This window comes from Chiloscyllium plagiosum, unplaced genomic scaffold (genome assembly GCF_037043375.1).
Source record: "Chiloscyllium plagiosum isolate Xiang-an unplaced genomic scaffold, Cpla_swu_hap1 HiC_scaffold_6, whole genome shotgun sequence".
In the NCBI taxonomy this organism is placed as follows: Eukaryota; Metazoa; Chordata; class Chondrichthyes; order Orectolobiformes; family Hemiscylliidae; genus Chiloscyllium; species Chiloscyllium plagiosum.
In genome coordinates this window covers 70,472,870-70,497,015 of record NW_028270144.1, presented here as the reverse complement: position 1 = coordinate 70,497,015, position 24,146 = coordinate 70,472,870, and the positions used below count along the sequence as shown (strand labels likewise).

General features: G+C 42.5%; 1 protein-coding gene across 2 annotated transcripts in view; it reads left to right on the top strand.

The window, feature by feature from the left end:
* aff3 (ALF transcription elongation factor 3) overlaps nt 1–24,146 on the top strand; it is a 97,746-nt gene that overhangs the window by 8,587 nt on the left and 65,013 nt on the right. For both annotated transcript variants that reach the window (XM_043691690.2, XM_043691689.2), the window contains exons 3-4: nt 4,884–4,932; nt 19,089–19,129. In XM_043691690.2, coding sequence (XP_043547625.2) covers nt 4,884–4,932; nt 19,089–19,129 — 90 coding nt within the window. The remainder of the gene's footprint in view (nt 1–4,883; nt 4,933–19,088; nt 19,130–24,146) is intronic.

The following is a 24,146-nucleotide window of genomic DNA, read 5'->3' as shown; positions in this document are numbered from 1 at the left end:
AGTTGCAAATGCTGCTAGACATTGTGCAGAGCTATCATAACAGTGAGCATTTCCATTTCCGACCTTACAATTGAGGAAAGGTCATTGTTGAAGCTGGTTGGACAGAGGACAGAGTGCTATGGAACTCCAGTAGAGATGAGGACCTGGCTGTGGGTCTGGAATCACACGTAGGCCAGACAGGTAAGGATACCTCTCGATTGTTAGAACATTCAAGGTTTGCATAAAGAATTGTTAAAACATTGTTAAGTATGGTGGCCCACAAGAAACTCATCTGAAAAATTCGGTCATATGGCCTATGTGGAAATATAGCTTGGATTTGATATTGGGGAAATGATAGGGAAAGTGCAGCAGGTCAGGCAACATCCAAGGAGCAGGAGAATCGATGTTTCGGGCATGAGCCCTTCTTCATGAGCCGTTCCTGAAGAAGGGCTCATGCCCGAAACGTCGATTCTCCTGCTCCTTGGATGCTGCCTGATCTGCTGCGCTTTTCCAGCAACACATTTTCAGCTCTGATCTCCAGCATCTGCAGTCCTCACTTTCTCCCCGAAATGATAGGGAACAAAAGGTTAGGCTATTAAGGTATTGCTTTGAATAGAAAATAGATCGAAGTGATTCATTTCAGGGTTAGTGAACAATTCACTTATTCCCAATGTGTACATGTATGGATAATTTTGACTTAAACATATTGCCTAGAAATTGGTTAATGTTAATAGGCCAAAATGAATTAAAGACAGGATTGATCCCTATTCTAAATCCCCTTGGTCCAAGAACTGTACGAATAATGTTAAGGTGAGTTTCTCCTCAGTGCTGTAAATTGCACAGGAGCCTACTCATATTATCCAAATACCCCTGATGTGAGAATCACTTAGATGGAAATTCTGCCTCACTCCACAACCTGCCTTAAAGAAGTCCACTTCATGTTTCAAATTTTGACCTTTTGACTCATCGTGGGTGGATCGGTAACTAACATATTAAGGAACAATAAGAACAAGATCTAAATCATTCAGTTTGATACGTTAAACAATTTGCATTTATATTATGCCTTTAATGTAGAAAAATAATCAAACTGCAGAACCAGATAAAAAGTGAATGACAAAAAGTGAGCAGCTTCGGCACCTTATGCAGGCCATAGAATCTTGGAAGGTGATTGCTACTTTGGCAATGAGGTTGAATCTTTCCGGATCCTAAAAATGCTGTTGTGCCTCACAGCCATTAGTACAATTGATTCATAATGTTGAATGATTTGGTCAAGAGTGCTTGGGACCAGAACGTTTAATTGACATAATAGGTTAATCTGTAAACTGCACTTACAGTATTTTATATTTTACCTGTACTGTGTGGCTGTTGGTTAACTGCAATTGCTCTTTAAAGAGTCTCAAATCACACAAACGTCTTTTAAATCTTTCCCCTCTGACCCTAAACTTAAGCCCTCTAGTTCCGGACTTCCCCAACTCAGGGAAAAGACCTTATCTATTTACCCTATCCATGCCCCTCATGAATTTATAAACCTGAGCGGGACTGACAATGGTCCACTCCATAGATGATAGAGGCAAAGACTCCTGAGCTGGATTACAATTATGGCTAACTGATCTTAATTCTGATGCATGATTTGGGAATCTTTCCCTGTGCACAATGGCAGCAATGTTAGAGTGAAAGGTGACAGTACACTTCAAAGTGCAGTATTGAAGTGAAGATCTATATTGTAAAAGGAATAGGAGATATGCCACGTTGCTTCAGTGAAGTTGGTACATTTCTGATACCAATCTCCATTGACATGGGGCGTGGTAGCCTATGGTGTGTGCCCTACAATGTGGTGCCTGCTGTCCAAGATATGGCCCAGAGCAGCAATTGGTGTGCTGCAGTTACTTGGTACCTGCTTTGACCTTCACTTTGGAATTGTGCCATTTAGTTTTCTCTTTGGCACATGGTAGGATAGGAAATGCATATCAATGAGGTGAGACTGGACATGAATGGCACATAAAGGCATGCAAACAGGCCTCTCTCGGCTCACCATTGAGATGCTCAACTGTGAGCATGGAGGTTGGCATTGGCAAAGTACCAGCCTCACCATATCACCATGACCTATTTGGGACTAATACAGTTCAGCATTTCAATACTGCACTTTGGAGCTCACTAACACCTTACCTTGCAATGCTCCTGCCAAGCCACTTTGCATACAAGGTCACACAACCATCTCATGCATCAGTACAGGGTATATCTCCGGGCTCTTATCTTGCTGTGTGAGCATTCATCCACTCTGTGCTTGCTTGGTTGCTCAGAGTATCTCTGCTTGCCTTGCTTTTTAGTGCAGACAGATAGCCAGGTAGCTTGTCTCGTTTGGCTGCAATGAACTGTCAAAGGGGACTATGTTAGTCAGCCTCCTAGTCCTTCCTCAGTCAGGAAAGATGATGTGGTGATCCAACTGAGTAGCAAGTACAAAGGGCAGTAACTTTTAGAATATTGAGGGAATGGGCTGGGTGAGAGCCATTGAGAGAAGATGCTTCATGCAGCATTGAGAGTGATAGACCATGAGCCTTTGTGGAGGATGGGTGCAGTGACAGAGTTAGAGTGGATGTGAGGTAGCAGAGAGGAGATGGTGGCTCTTACCCTGACAGAGTACAGGAGATCATTAACCTTCTTGTGGTATGGCATTTCTCCAGACCATGGACAGCATACTTCAGACCAGCAACTGACATAGTACACAGCTGGGTTTAAATATGGCACCCATAGCACGAACACTGTGAGGTCCTGCCATTGCTGACTGAGAAAAAAAGCGCCATGCAGACATGCTGCATTCTTAATGAGATGAGCAGTGGAGAACTACATGAAGACTCACTCAGCAGAAACTCTCCATGAAACTCTCTGAAGTTGGCACTTTGCTGATTTTTGGTAAAATACAGCCCTATATTTCTTAGAATACATTGACAGTGAGACACAACAGTTCAGTTTTATTGATTTGGAATTGCAAAGGATTAAGATTAGATTAAATTACATACAGTAATGAAAACAGGCCCTTCAGCTCAACAAGTCCACACCAACCCTCCGAAAAGTAACCGACCCAGACCCATTCCCCTACCCTATATTTACCTCTGACTAATGCACCTAACACTCTGGGCAATTTAGCATAGCCAATTCACCTGACCTGCACATCTTTTGGACTGTGGGAGGAAACCCACACTGACATGAGGAGAATGTGCAAACTCCACACAGACAGTCACCAGAGGCTGGAATCGAACACAGATCCCTGGCATTGTGAGGCAGCAGTGCTAACCACTGAGCCACCATGTAACTCTAATACAGTTCAGCATTTAGAAGCCCAAGAACACATCCCTGTGGGACACCACTGGTCACCGACCTCCAGGCAGAATAATTTCCATCCACTACAACGTCCTATCTTCTTTCAGCCAACCAATCCTGTATCCAGACGGCCAAATTTCCCTGTATCCCATACCTCCGAACTTTCTGAATGAGCCTACAGTGGGGAACCTTATCAAATGCCTTGCTGAAATCCATATACACCACATCCACTGCTCGGCCTTCGTCAACTTGTCTCGTCACACCCTCAAAGAACTCTATAAGGCTTGTGAGGCATGACCTGCCCCTTTCAAAGCCATGCTAACTATCTTTAATCAAACAATGTTTTTCCAAATAGCCATAAATCCCACTTTAGAATCCTTTCCAGTACCTTGCTTACCACAGACATAAGACTGGCTGGTCTGTAATTCCCAGGGATTTCCCTATTACCTTTCTTGAACAGAGGAACAATATTCGCCTCCCTTGAATTATCCGGTACTACTCCCATGGAGAGTGAGGGTGCAGAGATCATCGCCAGAGGATCAGCAGTCTCATTCCTCTCTTCCCATTGTAACCTTGAATATATCTGATCCAGCCCTGGGGACTTATCTATCTTGAGGCTTCCCAGAATTTCCAGCACATCCACTTCCTTAATATCCATCTGTTCAAGCCTATTAACCTGGTCCACGGTGTTCTCACTATCAACAAGGTCCCTCTCATTAGTGAATACTGAAGTAAAACACTCATTTATGGTCTCCCCTACCTCTTCAGACTCCACGCACAAGTTCCCCCCACTATCCCTGATCAGCGCGACCCTCCTCTGATCATCCTCTTATTCCTCTCTTATGATTTTATCATATTATTTAAATCAACACACAAACAGCCATGTTGGCTAGTAAAGTGTTTAATGTTTCTTTTAAGAGTAAATGATATAAGCAAGGTGTTGACGTACAATCAAGATATGCAAAAGATCAGTTAAGCCGAGTGTATTCATGAAATTTATGTACCAGTTTCAAATGTTTAACCATTTTTCATAAAAAGCTTGAAAGACTTGCAAAAAGTACACATATTAAAGTAATATTCTCATGTCTAAAATTCCATTAATTCTGGAGGCAATGACAAATAATGGGAAACATCATAAAAAGAATTTTTAAAGTGAAAATTCATCAAATTGCAGATGTTGGAATTGAAACTGTGAAATCACATTATAGCTGGACTTTGTTAATAGAAACCTCCTAATTTTCTCCTAAACCTCTTAACCTTTAACTAGCACAGGGAAGATTTATATGAAGACTTAACTCTTTTGGGAATCATGAGACCTTGCACTATAAGTGATGATGTGGTATATTGAACAACACTATAAAGGAATTCCACTGTGTATTCTTTGTCTGAATGTTCCTTTATTATGTTCTGGCAATTATCATACTCCAAATTGACAATGGATAATATATTAAGAAAGTTTTATGCTATACATTTCTTAAAATATTTTTGACATTCTGCTGTCATTTAGTCTCTTGCAAGTGAATAAAATTGTGCTCATAAAATTGTATTTTGAGTTTATGATTTTTCTATTTATTCTCTATCCACAGAATGTTAGAAAACAATCTTAAAATCAATAGTAATGAAGAAAGTGGACAGGTAAGATTGACCATCCAAGAATAAAAATCAGTTTATCCTTCAGGGAGTCCTATTGATGTTACAAGCCACAAAAACAAAACTTAATTGTACAGTAACAAGTTGTACACATTATGTGGTATAACTTCCTTGTCATTATAAAACCATATATATACTTTTTCACCATGACTAATGCTGCAAGAAATCAACTTAAATATAACATATTGTATGAACACTTCAGACACAAGATAACATCACATAAAATAAGAACAGTTCTTTGCAATGGTATTTATGCTACTCAGTATCAAAAAGCAAAAGGAATAGAATATCTGGGCTAGCAGATGGGGAATTTGAGGCAGGATTTTGTAACCACAGCTCTCAGTTACTTATTTTTACTGTTTTAAGATCCCGCTACAAGTGGGAACAGGCACTTCTTGTGTCCCCACATTGCTCCCCTTTATATGGATTTCAGCACCAGAGTTGCATTTTATGGGATGATCTAAGTAATCAAGAATTTTGCCAGTTCTACTTCCAGTACTTTCATTTTCATGCCAGAACTTCATTCTTTAGTAGTGGGAGTCAGTATCAGTTAAGGAGATACCTCCCCATGCTACAGTGAAATATCCTCGCACCCTATTCCATGGAGGTAGACGATCCAGTAACATGATGCATATCCATATTATGTATATATTCTGACCCTAGGATTTAGGGAGCTCTCCAAGGGAATATTTATGGGTGGCTTAGTGGAAAAGATACATGTAATATAATCTACTCTCTCTTCTAACTTTTTACTTCAGACTTTTGCCTTTTCTTAAAAAAAACAGAATCATATAAATTGCAATCAATGTTTTACTTATTGTAAGAATAACATGGTGCAATCCAAAAGTGTAATGACAATGAAGTAACAAAGTGCAAAAAAAAAGCAGAAGCTGACCAAAATTGTACAACAAGCCTGCTGAATAAATGAGGAAAATGGACAAATTAAACTCATGTGCAATGCAGGCTATAGCAGGTAAAAGAGGATAATAAATTACTCACCTTCCCTAGTGCCAACACTTCCCAAACCACAGCATGGCTATTAATGAGAAAATGTAGATCCATGCGTAAACCAAGCAATGGTGAAAATACAGCACAACGCAGACCCTTTGGTTCTAAGACTGACTATTCTGATCAATAATACTTACATCTCTGTACTAACTCATATATTTAAACAGGTTCCCAGTGACCTTAAACTAACAGCAGACAGTCACCACGAAATTCAGTTCCATAGTACCTGTTGCATTTTGCCCTTCTCCTTTACTGTGAACTAGACCTGCACCACTACTCAGTGCAAGTGGGCAACTGCTTCCTGGAACAAGATATCTTTCCTGATGCCCAGACGTATGCCCCAAATTAATAACTCTGAACTGAAGTTCCTTAAAACACAGAGAGTAAATGCAGATATGATTATTTTAAATCACAACTGGAGAGGCAATAACCTGGTAGTATTATTACAAAACTGTTAATCTAGAGACCCAGGTAATGTTCTCGGGACTGAGGCTCAAATTCTAGCACAGCAGATAGTGGAATTTGAATTCAACAAAAATCTGGAATTAAGAGTCTAATGATGACCATGGAGCCATTATCAATAGTCATAAACCACATGTAATGTCCTTTAGAGACAGAAACTGCCATCATTCTCTGGTCTGGTCTACATGTGACTCCAGACCAACAGCAATATGGTTGACTCTTAACTGCCCTCTGGGCAAATAGGGATGGGCAATAAATGCAGGCCTGACCAGCGACACACTCATCCAATGAAAACAATATATTTGCCATAGACTCATGAGCCCAGCTGTTGTGGCACGCCACCAAAACTTGCATTTCTGTATGATGTTATTGGAATTATTTAAGTAACATTAAATTAATAGTCAAGCTCACCTGCACTGTTTTAATTCCTAATATATCACTCTGCACTTTGTTCAGCTCCTTTGTTTTATTACTTACTATTTTTATTACTTATTCTATTTAATGTGTGGCAGATTTGAATCTGGAACCTTTTTTTAGTCATTTTAATTTTTATCTCTCTAGATCTGAGTTACATAAACATTAAACTCAAATATAATACTAATTATACATTTGCCATACATACAAAATAAATAAACTATTTAACTGTAATTCCTTATGTGGTGTTTTAGACTGGAAATAACTCCCACGGAGTCTCATGGCTGTAATGTGGCATACTTTATTTCTATCTCCCAACAGAGAGGGCAATATAAAAACTTGATCAATACTTAAAAGTGTATTACTTCCTCCCAATAAAATAACAATGATTACCTTTTCATACAAATTATATTGTGCCATGCTGTGATGCACTCCCCTCTCAGTAACATCAGTCCTCACTCATTCTTATTTTGAACATGTTTTTGTCCTTCTTTTCACAACTACTTCCCTCTTATCACACATGAGACTGAACAGCCTGAAACAACAGAGAGTCCAATGCTGTCCATGTTGAGATCCACCTCCATTTCTGAGGAGGAAGCCACTCAATCCTCAGAAGAAGCACAGGCAAGGCTTTCATCCACATCCTCCAGTAGCTCAGAAACTTCCACATTGATAGGTTCTCTTTCCAGATTAGACATGGGGGCACAATTTGGGTGAGCACATCACTGACACATCTTCACAACAGGTCGAGGAAGAAACTTATCAGGTCTCTCACACTCAGAGCACCATGTAGACCAGGTGTTCTGCTCAGACCCAACCAGAAGATAATTCCATGGTCAAAAACAGAAATTGCTGGAAAAGCTCAGTAACTCTGGCAACATCTATGGAGAGAAATCAGAGTTAATGTTTTGGGTTGAGCATTACAGAATCCACAGTTCTTTCACTTTTTATTTGACAATCTCATGGTGTTGGCCATTTGAGACTTTAAAATGAACATAGTGGCTTAGCAACAGTGTACAGCTTTGTCAGAGGCAAGCAGTAAACTAGAAGAAAGGTTAGAGGTTATCAGTTCTGTGCTGACTCCTGCATGCACAGAATTGCTATTGCCACAGAGACCCACGTCTAATACATTCAGAGTTTGCAGAATATGCACACTGACCTGCACTCCATTGCAAGGCAAAAAGAGGATAAGAAACCACAGCCTCACTCCAGGTTACCCTTCCTCTCAGTGAGACAGGTATTGCCAGCATGGATGCATAAGGAGGAGAAGCCACATACAGGACTTCCAGAAGATACCTCTCAGGTCACTCCAGAGGTGCCCAGCCCATCCAACACACTACTGACTGTCTATGGTGTGTCATAGCCTGTTATGCTCAGAGAAGGTGAATTCGTACTACATCATGTTTTGGATCAAAACAAACGGAGAATGCTGGAGAATCTCAGCAGCGCTGGCAGCATCTATGGAGAGAGAAACCGAATTAATATTTTGAGTCCAATATGATTCTTCTTCCTAATAGTCAAATGCACCCTGAACTCTTGCTGAAGAAGAGTCATACCAGCCTCAAAATGTTAACTCTGTTTCTGTCTCCACAGATCATGTGGAAAGCTGCAGCTCCAAATTGTTGTTTTCCATTGTCAAGTCTGAACATTTTTAAGTCTGCATCTACTTAGCTTTGCATATCTGGCATGACAAGGGACCAATCGATGCAAAATATGATTGCTTGAGACCATAATTTCATAAGAGAATGACCTTTCAATAGAATCCAGTTTGATGGCAGATGGGTGGCATTACAGAATCAACAGATACATGATTTGTACAATTGCCGCTAGCCAAGCTTCAGATGCAAATCATTGGATTTGGTTCCTGAAGAGAAATTAATAATTTACCCTATCACTGTGCATACGGTAGCAGCCATTTTATCTGTTTACTAGTTGTATTTGATGCAAAGGTGTCTAGGCTTGAACTTTATGTCCTTATGACTGAATTGCAGCTCCATCTGAGATCAACAATGTGGAGAGAAATTAGAGTTGACGTTTTGAATCCACTGACCCTTCTACAGAACCTGCCAGATCTGCTGAGTTTCTCCAGCAATTTCTATATTCAGTTCCTCAAGTTTGGGGTTGGGGTTTAATAGACTGGTCACTGGGAGAAGGATGATGGTGAAAGAGGAAAATTCCAGATCGAAGAGTGAGATTTTGATTAGGAGCTGATTATGTGGGTGATTTACAATATAGCTGAAACTTTATTGCTGGAACAGCACAGCAGGTCAGGCAGCATCTAGGGAACAGAAGATTCGACGTTTCGGGCACATGCCCTTCTTCAGGAATGAGCAGAGAGTGTTCAGCAGGAGAAGATAAAAGGTAGGGAGGAGGGACTTGGAGGAGGGGCGTTGGAAATGTGATAGGTGGAAAGAGGTCAAGGTGAGGGTGATAGGTCGGAGTAGGGTGGAGGCGGAGAGGTCAAGAAGAAGACTGCAGGTCAGGAAGGTGGTGCCGGGCTGGAGGGATTCGGCTGAGACAAGGTGGGGGGAGGGGGGATGAAGAAACTGGTGAAGTCCAAGTTCATCCCCTGTGGTTGGAGGGTTCCCAGTCGGAAGATAAGACGCTCCTCCTCCGACCGTCGCGTTGTTGTGGTTTGGCGGTGGATGAGTCCAATGACCTGCATATCCTCGGTGGAGTGGGAGGGGGAGTTGAAATGCTGTGCTACAGGGTGATTGGGTTGGTTCGTCCGGGTGGCCCAGAGGTGCTCTCTGAATCGCTCCGCAAGTAGGCGGCCTGTGTCCCCAATATAGAGGAGGCCACACCGGCTGCAGCGGATGCAGTAGATAATGTGGGTGGAGGTGCAGGTGAATCTGTGGCGGATATGGAAGTTTCCTTTGGGGCCTTGGAGAGAAGTGAGGGGGGAGGTGTGGGCGCAAGTGTTGCACCTCCTGCGGTTGCAAGGGAAGGTGCCGGGAGTGGAGGTTGGGTTGGTGGGGGGTATGGATCTGACAAGGGAGTCGCGGAGGGAGTGGTCTCTACGGAAAGCTGATAGAGGAGGGGAGGGAAATATATCCTTGGTGGTGGGGTCCGTTTGGAGGTGGCGGAAGTGACGGCGGATGATGCGCTGTACATGGAGATTGGTGGGGTGGTAGGTGAGGACCAGTGGGGTTCTGTCCTGGTGGCGGTTGGAGGGGCGGGGCTCAAGGGCGGAGGAGCGGGAAGTGGAGGAGATGCGGTGGAGGGCATCGTCGATCACGTCGGGGGGGAAATTGCGGTCCTTGAAGAAGGAGGCCGTCTGTGTTGTGCGTATTTTGAACTGGTCCTCCTGGGAGCAGATGTGGCGGAGACGAAGGAATTGGGAGAATGGGATGGCGTTTTTACAGGGGGCGGGGTGGGAGGAGGTGTAGTCCAGGTAGCTGTGGGAGTCGGTCGGTTTGTAGTAGATGTCCGTGTTGATTCGGTCGTCTGAGATAGAAACAGAAAGGTCTAGGAAGGGGAGGGAGGAGTCCGAGACTGTTCAGGTGAATTTGAGGTCGGGGTGGAAGGTGTTAGTGTAGTGGATGAACTGTTCAACCTCCTCGTGGGAGCACGAGGTAGCGCCGATACAGTCATCAATGTAGCGGAGGAAAAGATGGGGGGTGGGGCCAGTGTAGTTGCGGAAGATGGATTGTTCCACATACCCTACGAAGAGGCAGGCATAGCTGGGGCCCATGCGGGTGCCCATGGCTACTCCTTTTGTTTGGAGAAAGTGGGAGGATTGGAAAGAAAAGTTGTTCAGGGTGAGGACCAGTTCAGTCAGTCGAAGGAGGGTGTCGGTGGAAGGGTACTGGGTGGTACGGCGGGAAAGGAAGAAGCGGAGTGCTTTGAGTCCTTCGTGATGGGGGATGGAGGTGTACAGGGACTGGATTACTGCAGCTTTACTAGACTCAATACAAGAGGGTGAACGGCCAGTTCACAAAGCCATGATTTTAGGGAGTAAATTGGAAACATTAACCATTATAAAAAAGGGCTGAATGGAAACAGCGAGAAGCTGAGAAGTAATCAGGGACACAGGGTCAGCAGCACAAAAGATAACAGGAAGAGTTGGGGTTGGGGGAATCATTGTTGGTCTTGGGTGGAGCTGCAACTCAGCTCATCAATGGGTAATCTGTGTAGTCCTGGAGAAAGTGGATGCACAGGTCTGGGGTAATAAAACAAAAAATTGTAGATGCAGGAGATCTGAAATAAACAATAATGGAAATTGCTGTAGAAACCCAGCAGGTCTGGCAGCTTCTGTAGAAGGGTCACTGGACTCAAATCATCAGCTCTGATTTGTCTCCACAAACCTGTGTATCCACTTTCTCCAGGACTACACAGGCTACCCATTGATGAGCCCTTGAGCATTAATACACAAAGCTCTAAGACATAACAGCAGACAGACAGCCCCAACTGAGGATGCCCAGCCCCCAGATGGCTGATGTACTTCTGATCCCTTGAATGGTTACACTAGATCTGCAGGACTGAGCATAAATAAATTCCTGGTCTGGTGATGCCTGGACTCTGGTCAGAACAAGCACCTGACTGATTGTGGTCCCACTGCAATACCTGAGCCTCTTGAATGACTGTGGTGGTACTCAATGACTGGCTAAAGACTCCTAAACCCATACAGCCTCGGGTGGCTGCCTGTGTGAAATCTGCAAAAGTCTCACCCCTGTCTGCATGGGTTTCTTTCAGGTGCTTCGGTTTCCTCCCATATCGGTAATGGGCAGTTGTTTGATGGAATCCTAAGAGACAGGATTTACATGTATTTGGAAAGGCAAGGACTGATTAAGGATCGTCAACATGGTTTTGTGTGTGGTAAATCATGTCTCACAAACTTGATTGAGTCTTTTGAAGAAGTAACGAAGAGGATTGATGAGGGCGAGCGGTGGACGTCATCTATGTGGACTTCAGTAAGGCGTTTGACAAGGTTCCTCATGGTAGACTGGCTAGCAAAGTTAGATCTCATGGAGTACAGGGAGAACTAGTTATTTGGATACAGAACTGGCTTGAAGTTAGAAGAAGAGTGGTGGTGGAGATTGCCTTTCAGACTATGACCAGTGGTGCGCCACAAGGATCAGTGCTGGATCCACGACTTTTTGTATTTTTATAAATGATTTGGATGTGAACATAGGAGGTATAGTTAGTAAGTTTGCAGATGACACCAAAACTGGAGGTGTAGTGGACAGCGAAAAAAGTTACCACAGTGTATAATGGGATCTTGATCAGATGGGCCAATGGGCTGAGGAGTGGCAGATGGAGTTTAATTTAGGCAAATATGAGGTGCTACATTTTCGAAAGGCATATCAGAGCAGGACTTATACACTTACTGGTAAGGTCCTGGCGAGTGTTGCTGAACAAAGAGACCTTGGAGCATAGGTTCATAGCTCCTTGCAAGTAGAGTCGCAGGTAGATAGCATAGTGAACAAGGCATAGTGAAGAAGGTATGTTTTCCTTTATTGGTCAAAGCATTGAGTATAGGAGTTGGGAGTTCATGTTGCGGCTGTACAGGACATTGTTTAGGCCACTTTTGAAATATTGTGTGCAATTCTAGTCTCCTTTCTTATCGGAAGGATGTTGTGAAACCTGAAAAGGTTCAGAAAAGACTTACAAAGATGCTGCCAGGGTTGGAGGACTTGAGCTATTGGGAGAGGCTGAATAGGCTGGGGCTGTTTTTCCTGGAGTGTCGGAGGCTGAGGGGTGACCTTATAGAGGTCTATAACATCATGAGGGGCATGGACAGGGTAAATAGACAAGGTCTTTTCCCTGGGGTGGGGAAGTCCAGGACTAGAGGGCAGAGGTTTAGGCGGAAGATGAGGCGCTCTTCCTCCAGCCGTCGTGTTGCTATGGTCTGGCGATGGAGGAGTCCAAGGACCTGCATGTCCTTGGTGGAGTGGGAGGGGGAGTTGAAGTGTTGAGCCACGGGGTGGTTGGGTTGGTTGGTCCGAGTGTCCCCGAGTAGGCGGAACGTTTCAGAGAACACCCCTGGGACACCCAGACCAACCAACCCAATCATACCGTGGCTCAACACTTCAACTCCCCCTCCCACTCCACCAAGGACATGCAGGTCCTTGGACTCCTCCATCGCCAGACCATAGCAACACGACGGCTGGAGGAAGAGCGCCTCATCTTCTGCCTAGGAACCCTCCAACCACAAGGGATGAACTCAGATTTCTCCAGTTTCCTCATTTCCCCTACCCCCACCTTGTCTCAGTCAAATCCCTCAAACTCAGCACCACCTTCCTAACCTGCAATCTTCTTCCTGACCTCTCCGCCCCCCACCCCCACTCCGGCCTATCACCCTCACCTTGACCTCCTTCCACCTATCACATTTCCAATTCCCCTCCCCCAAGTCCCTCCTCCCTACCTTTTATCTTAGCCTGCTGGACACACTTTCCCCATTTTTGAAGAAGGGCTCATGCCCGAAACGTCGATTCTCCTGTTCCTTGGATGCTGCCTGACCGCTGTGCTTTTCCAGCAACACATTTTCAGCTCTGATCTCCAGCATCTGCAGTCCTCACTTTCTCCACAATAAAATAATAACTGTTCATGATCTAACCATCATTCAAAATTAAGAAATGTCAAATGTTATATCAGGCATATTTGATAGCCATGAACTATGTAAGTAAATCATCAATGAGATTTGACTGTGTAATTCCTGGATGATGTAAACATGAGTGAATATTGAAAGTTTATCATTAGACATAACATAAGTAAAATAAAGAGAATGTGTGTGAGAATATTGGGCAGCCAGAAAGCACAAGGCCATTGACTTATTCAGGTCTTTAGCTGTACAGAACAACCTTATAGGTGCCTTCTGAGACCTATAAGTGACTACTGTACTGTCAGCACAACATTTACCATCTATTTTAACTATGAAAAATATTACTAATGTTACATGTAAAAATAATTTATGAAAGGAAAACTATATAATTCACGCTAAATATGTTTTGAATGATTTGGTATTGGTTGATTTTCGTTCAACAAGTTTATTTTGACATATTAAAACTGAACTATGAAATTAGATACTGAAGTGATGAAACTTTCTGGACTAAAATGATTTCAAAGTTAATATTTCTGCAACTTTGTGTACATTTTCTTAATAAGCGTTGTAGAAAAATCTAAGGGAGAGATTTGATCCTCCTTATCTTTAACTAGTAAAATTCACTGTTCTATGAATTATGTGCTCATACAAGAAAATCGCGTTTTGATCAGTCAGACTTAATGTATAAATGGTGTCATTTAAGATAACTAAATAAACAATTTATTGTAACAAATGAAATGAAATTTGAATTATTTGTCCAACAAAAACCTATTTTACTACAAGGTTCTTTTTGTGACTCTTGAACCTTCGGCTGTTGATGTTTGGTGGATGTGAAAATTTATTACCTACAGAGTAAGTCTACATCCAGACTGCCAACTCTTGGCTAAATAGATCCATTGTGTTCATCTGTAATTTGTTCCTTTAGTTTAGCAACTCAAGGCACTTCCACATCCTTTGGGATTTATAACTGTTGGCTTCTTAGTATGTGTGGCTGCATTCCTATAATAGTTTGTAATGTTTGAAAAGGACACATTTACACAGCATTCTTGCATGAACTAATTATAAAGTGTTTAGTAAGAGAACAGATACTTTGGGTTAATTGTGATAATAGAAAGCAGAGTTTCATTATGTTTCCATTTATTGTACTTTGTTGGAGATTCTAATAACAGTATTTGTAAAATAAGTGAGCAGGATATTTTTTGATGATAGGTTATAAAAATAAGGAGATGGAATTTTTCCAAAGTTTTCCTCAGTTCCGAATTAATGTTCCATTTATGACATCTTAAAGGCTATTCATGCTGTAATTTTGCAGAAGTGAAGCTGTTTGAATTAACAATATGTTTTTTCATGGAGGTTTCTAAAGTACATGAGAAGGATAATGCAAAGCTAACATTTGAAAATTGTAGCATAAGGAAAGATTAGATAGGCAAAGCGCGTTTCCTTAGAAAGAGAAGGTGGTGAATTAAGTATACAAAACCATGAGGGTAGTGTAGACAAGAAAGAGTTGTTTCCCTTAATGTAGAAATGAATTAACAGGTTGCACAGATTTAAGATAATTGGTTGAAGGATTAGAGGGAACATGAGGAAAATCATTTATACCCAGAGAATGATGGGTGTCTGGAATTCACTGCCCAATTTGGTGATAGAAACAAAAACCCCCAACTTATTTAAAGGGAATCTGAGTCCGTACCTGAAGCTGTGTAACCTGCATGGCTATGGACCAGGTGCTAGAAAGTGGGATCAAAATGGACATCTAGTTTTGCTTTCAGTGGGCACAGACACATTGGGTTGAATGATGTCTTGCTGTGCTGTAACTTTTCATTATTCACTTGGTTGACAGTAGATAAGAAATGTCTTAGTACAAAAGGGTGGTATGTGTATGGAATGAGCTGCCAGAGGAAGTGGTGGAGGCTGGTACAATTGCAACATTTAAGAGGCATTTGGATGGGTATATGAATAGGAAGGGTTTGGAGGGATATGGACTGGGTGCTGGCAGGTGGGACTAGATTGGATTGGGACATCTGGTCGGCATGGACCGAAGGGTCTGTTTCCATACTGTACATCTCTGACTCTATGACTCTAAATCATTAAGTCGCCTTAGTCCACAATAAGATTTACATATAAAGCAATAATTGTAATTACATTTACTTAATTCAATTAATACTATCTATCTCAACAATCTAACAAAACTACTGTGGTATTTACCCTGATTAGTGCTGCGGACATTGGCTACCTGTATCAGTACGTGGCATAGGATAAAGAGAATCCTCAGTTTTCTCGGTATTTTTAATCAATCCATACAAAGACGCTATTAAATACCCCTGAAGCAGTAAAACCTGAATCAAGGCTGTTTTGTTCACAGGTAGGGTGGCACGGTGGCCCAGTGGTTAGCACTGCTGCCTCACAGCACCAGGGACCCATGTTTGATTCCAGCCTCGGGCAACTGTGTGGAATTTGCACATTCTCTCCATGTCTGCATGGATTTCCTCTGGGTGCTCCTGCTTCCTCCCACAGTCCAAAGATGTGCAGGTTATGTAAATTGGCCTTGCTAAATTGCCATAGTGTTCAAGGATGTGTAGGCTAGGTGCATTAGTCAGGAGAAATGTAGAGTAATAGGGGTAGGGGAATGGGTCTGGGTGAGATACTCTTCAGAGTGTCGGTGTGGACTTGCTGGGCCAAATAGCTTGTTTCCATGGGATTCTATGGTCCAACTGCACCACAGTGCTGCTCCTTTGTCTATATTGTGTCAGGATCTGTCTACATGTCAATGGTAGAGGATAGAACACTTGTGAGTCCAAAAAGAAGAGGCACTTGTCTTTGTTAATGAGATGGTTTATTGCATAATCTCAATAATTACAACTTAAATAATGAATCTGGCTTAATTACTGAGGACCATTGGGAGGTGTACAGAACATATTTGCTGTCCGTGAAAGCTAGTGTAGAACTCAGTGCCTCAAACCCAAAGGTTGTATGACATTATCAAGTTGGATGGAACTAATGCAAATTCAACAGTAACACTTTCAGAGCCATTAATTTATAAAGTAGACTACTGCTATCCTTCTTGAATGTCTTTCTGATTGGAACATTTCACTTTGCACTTTTTTGGCAAGTTTTAATCAAAGCACAAGAACAGATGGGTTGGGTCAGATGTATGGGGTTGAGAAGTGGAGTGAAGAGAATCTTAAAAATCAAATTCACAAACCAAACCCATCCCCAACCCACTCACCTTTGCCTTTAAATGAGGTAGGAATGTGTGGGAGATACCACTCCATTCCAAGGAGATGAATTTGTCAACGTGTGGTAAACCTGACAGTTATATTCTGGTGAGGATTCAGTGGATCTGGTCCCTTTATGCACTTAAGCAACCCCTCAAATGTGTATCTTTTTTGAACCTCCCTCATGAAGTGGTCCATTAACTCCTGTATCCAGTGTCTACTCTTCTCCAAGGCCCTGGATCTCACATCCCAGCTCCTGATCTCTCAAGGCCTGACCTCAAATTACATTCCAAAATGCCAACCTGCCCTTCAGAAGTCTCAATCTCTAATTGCCAATCAGACCACCAAACCCCATCACCAAAGCCACAAACTATCCTCACCCCCTTATCCTGAGGTTCGGAAGCCCCCTGTGATTCTCTGATTGACCCCAACCATTTTTCCACCATCATGAAACATGTTGCTTGCACATGTAAGATAGGTTTTGTGTAAGATGCAAGGCATCATAATGTACAATTAAGAACATTAATTGGGGGGATAATGCACAAAACTTATTCAAGTGTAGATATTTGTGGCTAACATCTAAACATCATTATTTGTTGTTGCTGTCCTTGAAAGCGACATATTCAGAACGTTGGTCCAGCTGGGCACGAAATACATCAAATTACCTTTGTCTCAAACATATGGTTCAGAATGTAATCATTTTGAACAGTGGACCTATTGTCTCAAGTTATTCTGGAGCTCAATCTGGTGGATCAAAGAGGTGCAGAATTCACAAAAGCTCCCTTTCACCTGCACTCTGTTTCCTTAGTATTTACATCTGTGTTGACAGGGCTCAGGATTGCTGCCAAGAATCATACTGGGTAAATGTAAAATTTAAATCCTTTAATACCATTAAATATGTTTTGCTCTACAACCAAGTCTCATGTATTATCTAGTTATAATACATGGTAGGAACATGTTAGATTTACAGAAAGTAAATTAAAAAGCAATGGTTAAATAAACTACACTCTTTAAGAGAGCCACATCAGTTGTCAAGTGTGCTCATTTCAGATCTTTTTTAAATTGTCTGTGAAGCAACATTTGATACTGTATGTGTTGTATTTTCAAACTCTCTGGTGGAATAGAAATGACGTAAATTAATCAGACACACACATGCACACCCTCAAAAGCTTGCATTTGAGATACCACTAAAAGAAGAAAAAGGCACAGAGCAAGTGCAGTTGTATTTGTGAAATTATGTTCCTAAATAAAATATCCATTATCTCTTGCTTTTGGCCTCAAAAACAGATGGCATGGTCTTAAAGCACTGAAAAATATATGGCATAGACTAACTTGGACCATTCATTTAGCACTTTGAAACCTGAAAAGCCTGCTGATTGTGTTGCGAAGTAATCTTGCTGAAATAGGGACAGCATAGTAAATGTAATCTCCTGGGAGTGGGAAGTTGACAAATGATTGCAGTTGGCAGGCAATGCAATTTGTTTCATCTAATAGACTGGGCTATAGCTGGAATTGTTCATGAATGATAAATGAATTGTATGCAGATCAATGAACTTGGCTGTAAAGGTATCCTTAAACCGTTTCGGCAGAGACAAGTTGGGTGCCTTTTGTGTATCACTCTGGAGATCGTGAAATTGAACAATTTAAATGATTTACAATGTGTTGTCTCTCAGGTATTAATGTATTAGGCTATGAAATGCCTTTGTAATTTCTCAAAAGGTAGAGTGAATCCAGGGATGCCAATCTTAATTTAACTGCTTCATTATTATTTTAATATACCTGGATTGCTTTTTATGGGACCAATATGATGACTACATATTCAACTTGTATTTAAAGCAATATCTATAGAGATAATATTTAAATTAAAACTTTAATCTGGTAAAATTTCTTTCAATTAACAACTAGATTCAAATTTTGCATTGCAGAAATCATGGCAAATTTACCTTTTCATTTGCCAGTATAATTATTTTCAAAATAAGTTAATATGTTGTTAATTTTGAAGCTAATATTTGCATGTGTTTTTAATTCATCCATGGGATGCGGGTGTCACTGGTTAGGCCAGCACTTATTGCCCAGAGGAGAGTTAGGAATTAACCAGATTGCTATGGGACTGGATTCACATGTAGGCCATTTCCTTCCCCAAAGGACATTAGTAAAGTCAGATGAAGTTTCTCCCAACAATTAACCATGGTCTTCTGGTCATTATTAGACTTAATTTCAGGTTTTTATTGAATTCAAATATCCCCATCTACCATGATAGGATTTGAACTCAGGTCCTCAGAAAATTACCTGGGTCTCTGGATTACGAATAGAAAGAAAATGATTCATTTATCCTCGAGCATATACAGTTATGTTAGGAGGAATCCTATGATCAATCTCTTCTTGTTAATGATTTTTGATATGTGTAGCTAATCAAATACACTTATTAAATTCAGATTACTGTCATTATATGTTATGCAATGTAGTGCTGCAATAAAGATCATCTCTTTCTCTTCCAGCAGGTACCACAGAAGTTTGTTCCTAGGACTAATTCCAAGAGGTATTTTGTTTGGATTTCTTCACCTCCTAATAGTACTAATATGCTAACCAAGTGTAGCCTAAAGTTAGCAAATCTATTAATCCACAAGGGAAAAAGAGTTGATAATTTTTTTTAGTTAGAGAATACAGGTGCCTGAGATGTTTGACTCATTAAATGTATAAGTTGGCTCTCGTGGTGCACAACCACTACAACATAGAACAGAAGAAGATATGTTATAACAGTTATACTTCCTGATCTCTACAAAGTCACATGGATCGGCACAAAAGTAATGAAATAGAAACATCAGAGACAAGGGGCTAAGAATTCTTTCATGGATGTGAGCATTATTAGCGAGGTCAGAACTTATTGCTCATACCTAAATGTCCTTGGAAAGGTGACAGTGAGATGCCTTTTTGAACCACCACATTCCATTTTGTGTAGGTTCACCTGTTGTGCTGCTTGGAAGAAAAACCCAGTGATTGTGAAGAATTGGTGATAAAGTTCTAACTCAGGGAAGTGTGTGGCTGGGAGGGAAAGTTCCAGCTGATGGTGTTGCCCTAGTCCTTTTATTTGATAGAGGCCACATGTTTGACAATTGAAGGACTCATTGGCTGTAGGGTATCTTGTTTCTGGTACACACTAGTTTCCACTTTCACCAGTGATGAAGGGAGTAAATGGTTAAGATGAAAAGTAGGTTTGGAATGAGGTAAGCTGCATTGTCCTGGATGGTGTCAAGCTCCATGAGTGTTATTACAGCTGAACCCATGCAGCTAAGTGGACAATATTCAATCATAGAGGAGAAAGCGAGGACTGCAGATGCTGGAGATCAGAGCTGAAAATGTGTTGCTGGAAAAGCGCAGCAGGTCAGGCAGCATCCAAGGAGCAGGAGAATCAACGTTTCGGGCATGAGCCCTTCTTCAGGAATACCAAAAAGCTGATGTGGCTGGATGAGAAAGTATATTAACATAAATTTTTAATCAGTAAGGGAATCAAAGAGTTAAAGGGGAAAAATGCGTGAAAATGGAGTTGAAGATTATCAGATCAGTCATGATCTCATTGAATGGTGGAGCAGACTCAACGGGCTGAATGGCTTACGCCTGCTCTTACATCTTATGATGTTAGTTGGCCACTTGGGACAGGGAGGGTCAGGAGTCTGTATCTCTATAGTCTGAGGAGTGGGCCATGGTAGGTTCTGCAATCAGTCTGAGCAGTTTTAGCTAAGTCAATTTGGGATCTGGAAACAGATCAGTGACGGGTCCAGTCACACATCAATCATAGCTCTCAGTCTAAATGGTCAGTATGATAGGCGACAGACAGTTCCAGTGGCCAGATCAATAAAAGTTAAGTGGGGTTTTCATGGGTGACAGTACTGATCGGAAATTTGGGTAACACAATTCTGGGAATTGAAGGCAGCATGCAGCAGAGGGGACGAAAATTGGGAAGTGGGGAAACTTAAGGTAGAAGGTTGGGGCGGGGGAGCACTTAGCTATCTGCAACTCCGAGCTCTGCAGTCTCTCGCCATTTAGATAACATGCTTCTTTTTTGCTCGTAGGTAGTAAATCAGCACACGTCATCTTTGGGGTAGCACAGTGACTCAGTGATTAGCACTGCTGCCTCACAGCACCAGGGACCTGGGTTCGATTCCAGCCTCGGATGACTGTCTACGTGGAGTTTACACATTTTTCCTGTGTCTGCGTGGGTTTCCTCCGACAGCTTCAGTTTCCTCCCACAATCCGAAGATGTGCAGGCTAGGTGAATTGGCCATGTTAAATGTGTAGGGATGTGTAGGTTAGGTGCATTAGTCAGGGGTAAATGTAGAGTAATAGGGGAATGGGTCTGGGTGGGTTACTCCTCGGAGGGTCAGTGTGGACTTGTCGGGCCAAATGGCCTGTTTCCACGTTGCAGGGATTCTATGATTGACTTTACTACATTAAGAAATCTCATAGACAATCAAGTACTGAAACAATGATTTAAACATTATTGCATGGAGCAACCAAATAAAACCCCTCAAGTAAGCAAGTTAGGTCTCACAACAGTGTCATGGAAATTAAATTGACTCGACTCAACTGCTAGCAAGAGCAAAGTAAAAGCTTTATTTTTAACCCTCTGCACGCAGGACCAGTACACTTGGCAAAAATGCCTCATGTAAGGATGATGAACAAAATTCACATATTCCTTTATACCATTCTTATCACACTCTCAAGGACAAGGGCTGAAAAACAGAGTTCTTATTTTCTTATCCCCTTGTCGTGGACATAACTGTCTTTATGTTTTCCTTAGCTTCTTTGCTGAATTTGACTGCTCACAAGGCCAGGTTGAACGTTTACAAAGTTCAGCAAAGACAATCTGTCTCCTTGACTGCAGAATTCAGCAAAGTGTTTACAAAGTTCAGAAAAGTATTAGATTTAGCAAAGCATTCTCTTTCAGATTTCACAGTAAATGTTAATTCTGTTAATTTTCCATTACATTTCTCCCCTTTTTGTCATTTTATGACTGCAAAGACAACAACCAAAAAATATGCAGAGCCAGAAAAGCTATATATCAAAAATGCTTAGGGAACACCAGGCCTTTCCTCAGACATCACCTACCTGTGACACAGCTTTGTGGTGGTATCGTCACTTGCTCTGGTATGCCGTGTACACATCCCATGTTCACACGTCTCACTCGTCAATGTCATGGTAGGATGGGGTCCATGCAATCAGATCTTCCTGCCGTGGGGCCACTAATAGTTTTACCATTTGGTATCCTACTGCACTCATAAGGAAGCGGCATACGCAGGTACACAAGCAGGGTCCTATACAAAGCACTATGAGTAAGAGCAGTCCTACAACTAGTAGAACATGTAGGATCCAATACCCCCATTCTCCCCAAAGGGAGGTGAGCCATTGGAACCAGGAGTCATCTGCTGGGGGAAGCGATCGTATCGCTGCCTTCATATGATTTATTACACTAGTGATATTTTGGGACTCATCAGGAATATTAAAACAGCATGAGGTACCTAACATTTTGCAGACACCCCCTCTTTCAACCGTCCGTACGTCAAGTACTAATCGATTTTGTATCACTGCTTCCCTTACCACCGTTAACTCAGTGTTAATGAATGCTAGGCCTTCCTCCGTCTCATTTGCTAACAGTAATACACTGTATGTGAGGCCATTAATCTTGTTTATTGCTACTGTTGTCCCTGCTCCCAAGAGAATAGACCACCCAATGTTCACTCCTGGTGTAGTCTAGGGGACTGCGAGTGTGTACCCATTCCAGTGCCGTGAGATGTCCCTTCGGGTGTGTCTGTTATCGGCCCTTGGGACAAACACTGTTGTGCCAGTGGACAGTATCGCGGGGTAACAGCACCCCTTCCATCCCAGGGGAAGGTGGTGGTACCCTTTCTCTCCACAGGCCCATATTATACCCGCCATCATGGTCTGATTATTGATAAAGGAACAAGCAATGTTTATGATCGTACCATTTGCATAGATTGCTGAGCAAGAGTCATTGTTCAAGTACAGCGTCGTAGTACACTGGGAGATCCCCAAATGGAGTTTTCCCAATTGTTACAAATACACGGTTCTACCCTGCCTTCCATTATGTGGAAGGCTGTGGTCGGGAGCGTGTCAGCCTTGGGACTGCAGTTATCCTTGAGTTCGGGTGGTGGCGCGAGATTTGCCCTAATTGCTCCCCCTATCAGGGTCAGGGTAGTCGCCACCCGCGGAAGCAAGCAGCTAGCATTCCTGATGAAGGGCTTTTGCCCGAAACGTCGATTTTGCTGCTCCTCGGATGCTGCCTGAACTGCTGCGCTCTTCCAGCACCACTAATCCAAAAGCTAGCATTTCTCGCCAGGCTCTCTCTAATTGGTTCGGTAGTCCACTGTTGGGCTGTGTGCAAAGGGTAACCAACGTCTAATCTCCGGTGTTGTATTAGGGCCAAAGCACATGCTCTGTTCCCTTCACATCTAGCAATGGCCCTTCGCACCTCCCAACCTACAGGAACCGCATTTACGCCATTTATCTCCCGATAGTGGCCAATTCCACTACCGAGTTAGACTCACTGTCTAGCCCCGGCTGACTTCCTTTGGGTTCGGGCGTGACATTAATGCCCTCTGCTCTGCTTGGGGTTAGGTCCATGATCTGGTTTGGTTGGTTGCCAGTCCCCGGTGCTACTATCTTCTGTAAGACGTTCTGCACTGCATCTCGGGGTGGGGGGTGGAGGGGGGTGGGCGGGGGGGGGGGGCGACTGTACTACTATATTCACCTGCCTATAGATGTCGGAGAAGGGTCTATCTATTCCACACCACCAGACTCCCTCATCGCTCTTCTAAGTCTTGGATATTATCACCCATGCCCTTGTACCTCCTACCTTGATCATAGAATATCTATTTCCCGTGTCAGGTGTCCCTTTAGCAGTGGTGGCTACTACTAAGTGCCAGTCACCGGCACTGCAAGGATCCCTGCATGAATATTTATTATCCCATTTATAGTCATCCTGGTTTCTAAACAGCCATGGGTTGCATGTGATGGTCCCCTTAGCACCCTCTGTTAAGATTACCGTCTGGGGCTGTATCCCAGACGCCCCTGCCCTTATGAATAGTCCTACCAGGGTGCTTGCTATCAGTGTGGGCTGGGGCAGCCCCATATTTGTATGTGGCTTCTAACAACTACTTGCACTTAATTGGTTCCAGTGTTGTCTGATGTCTCCTTAGGCCCAGATACACGTTTGCAATGACTGACGTGTATCCATGTGGCTCTTTCAGAGATCTTAACAGCTGTCTGTGTTGTAAGGAGCACTTGAAATGGTCCCAGCCACCTCTTCGCCTTCCAGTTTTTCCTCCTGAAGTTTTTCACCACCATCCAGTCTCTAGGTTCTAGATCGTGCAGCTTCCCTTCGGCTGGTTGGGGTAGTGCTGCTTTCACTTGATTCTGTATTTGAGATAAAAGTGCAGAGAGTTTTATACAGTAACACAACATCTCATGCTCACAATGGCCTCTTATCTGTCTTACCTTAGGTCTTGGGCTAATTCCTGTGTTGGGCGGCTTAACAAACA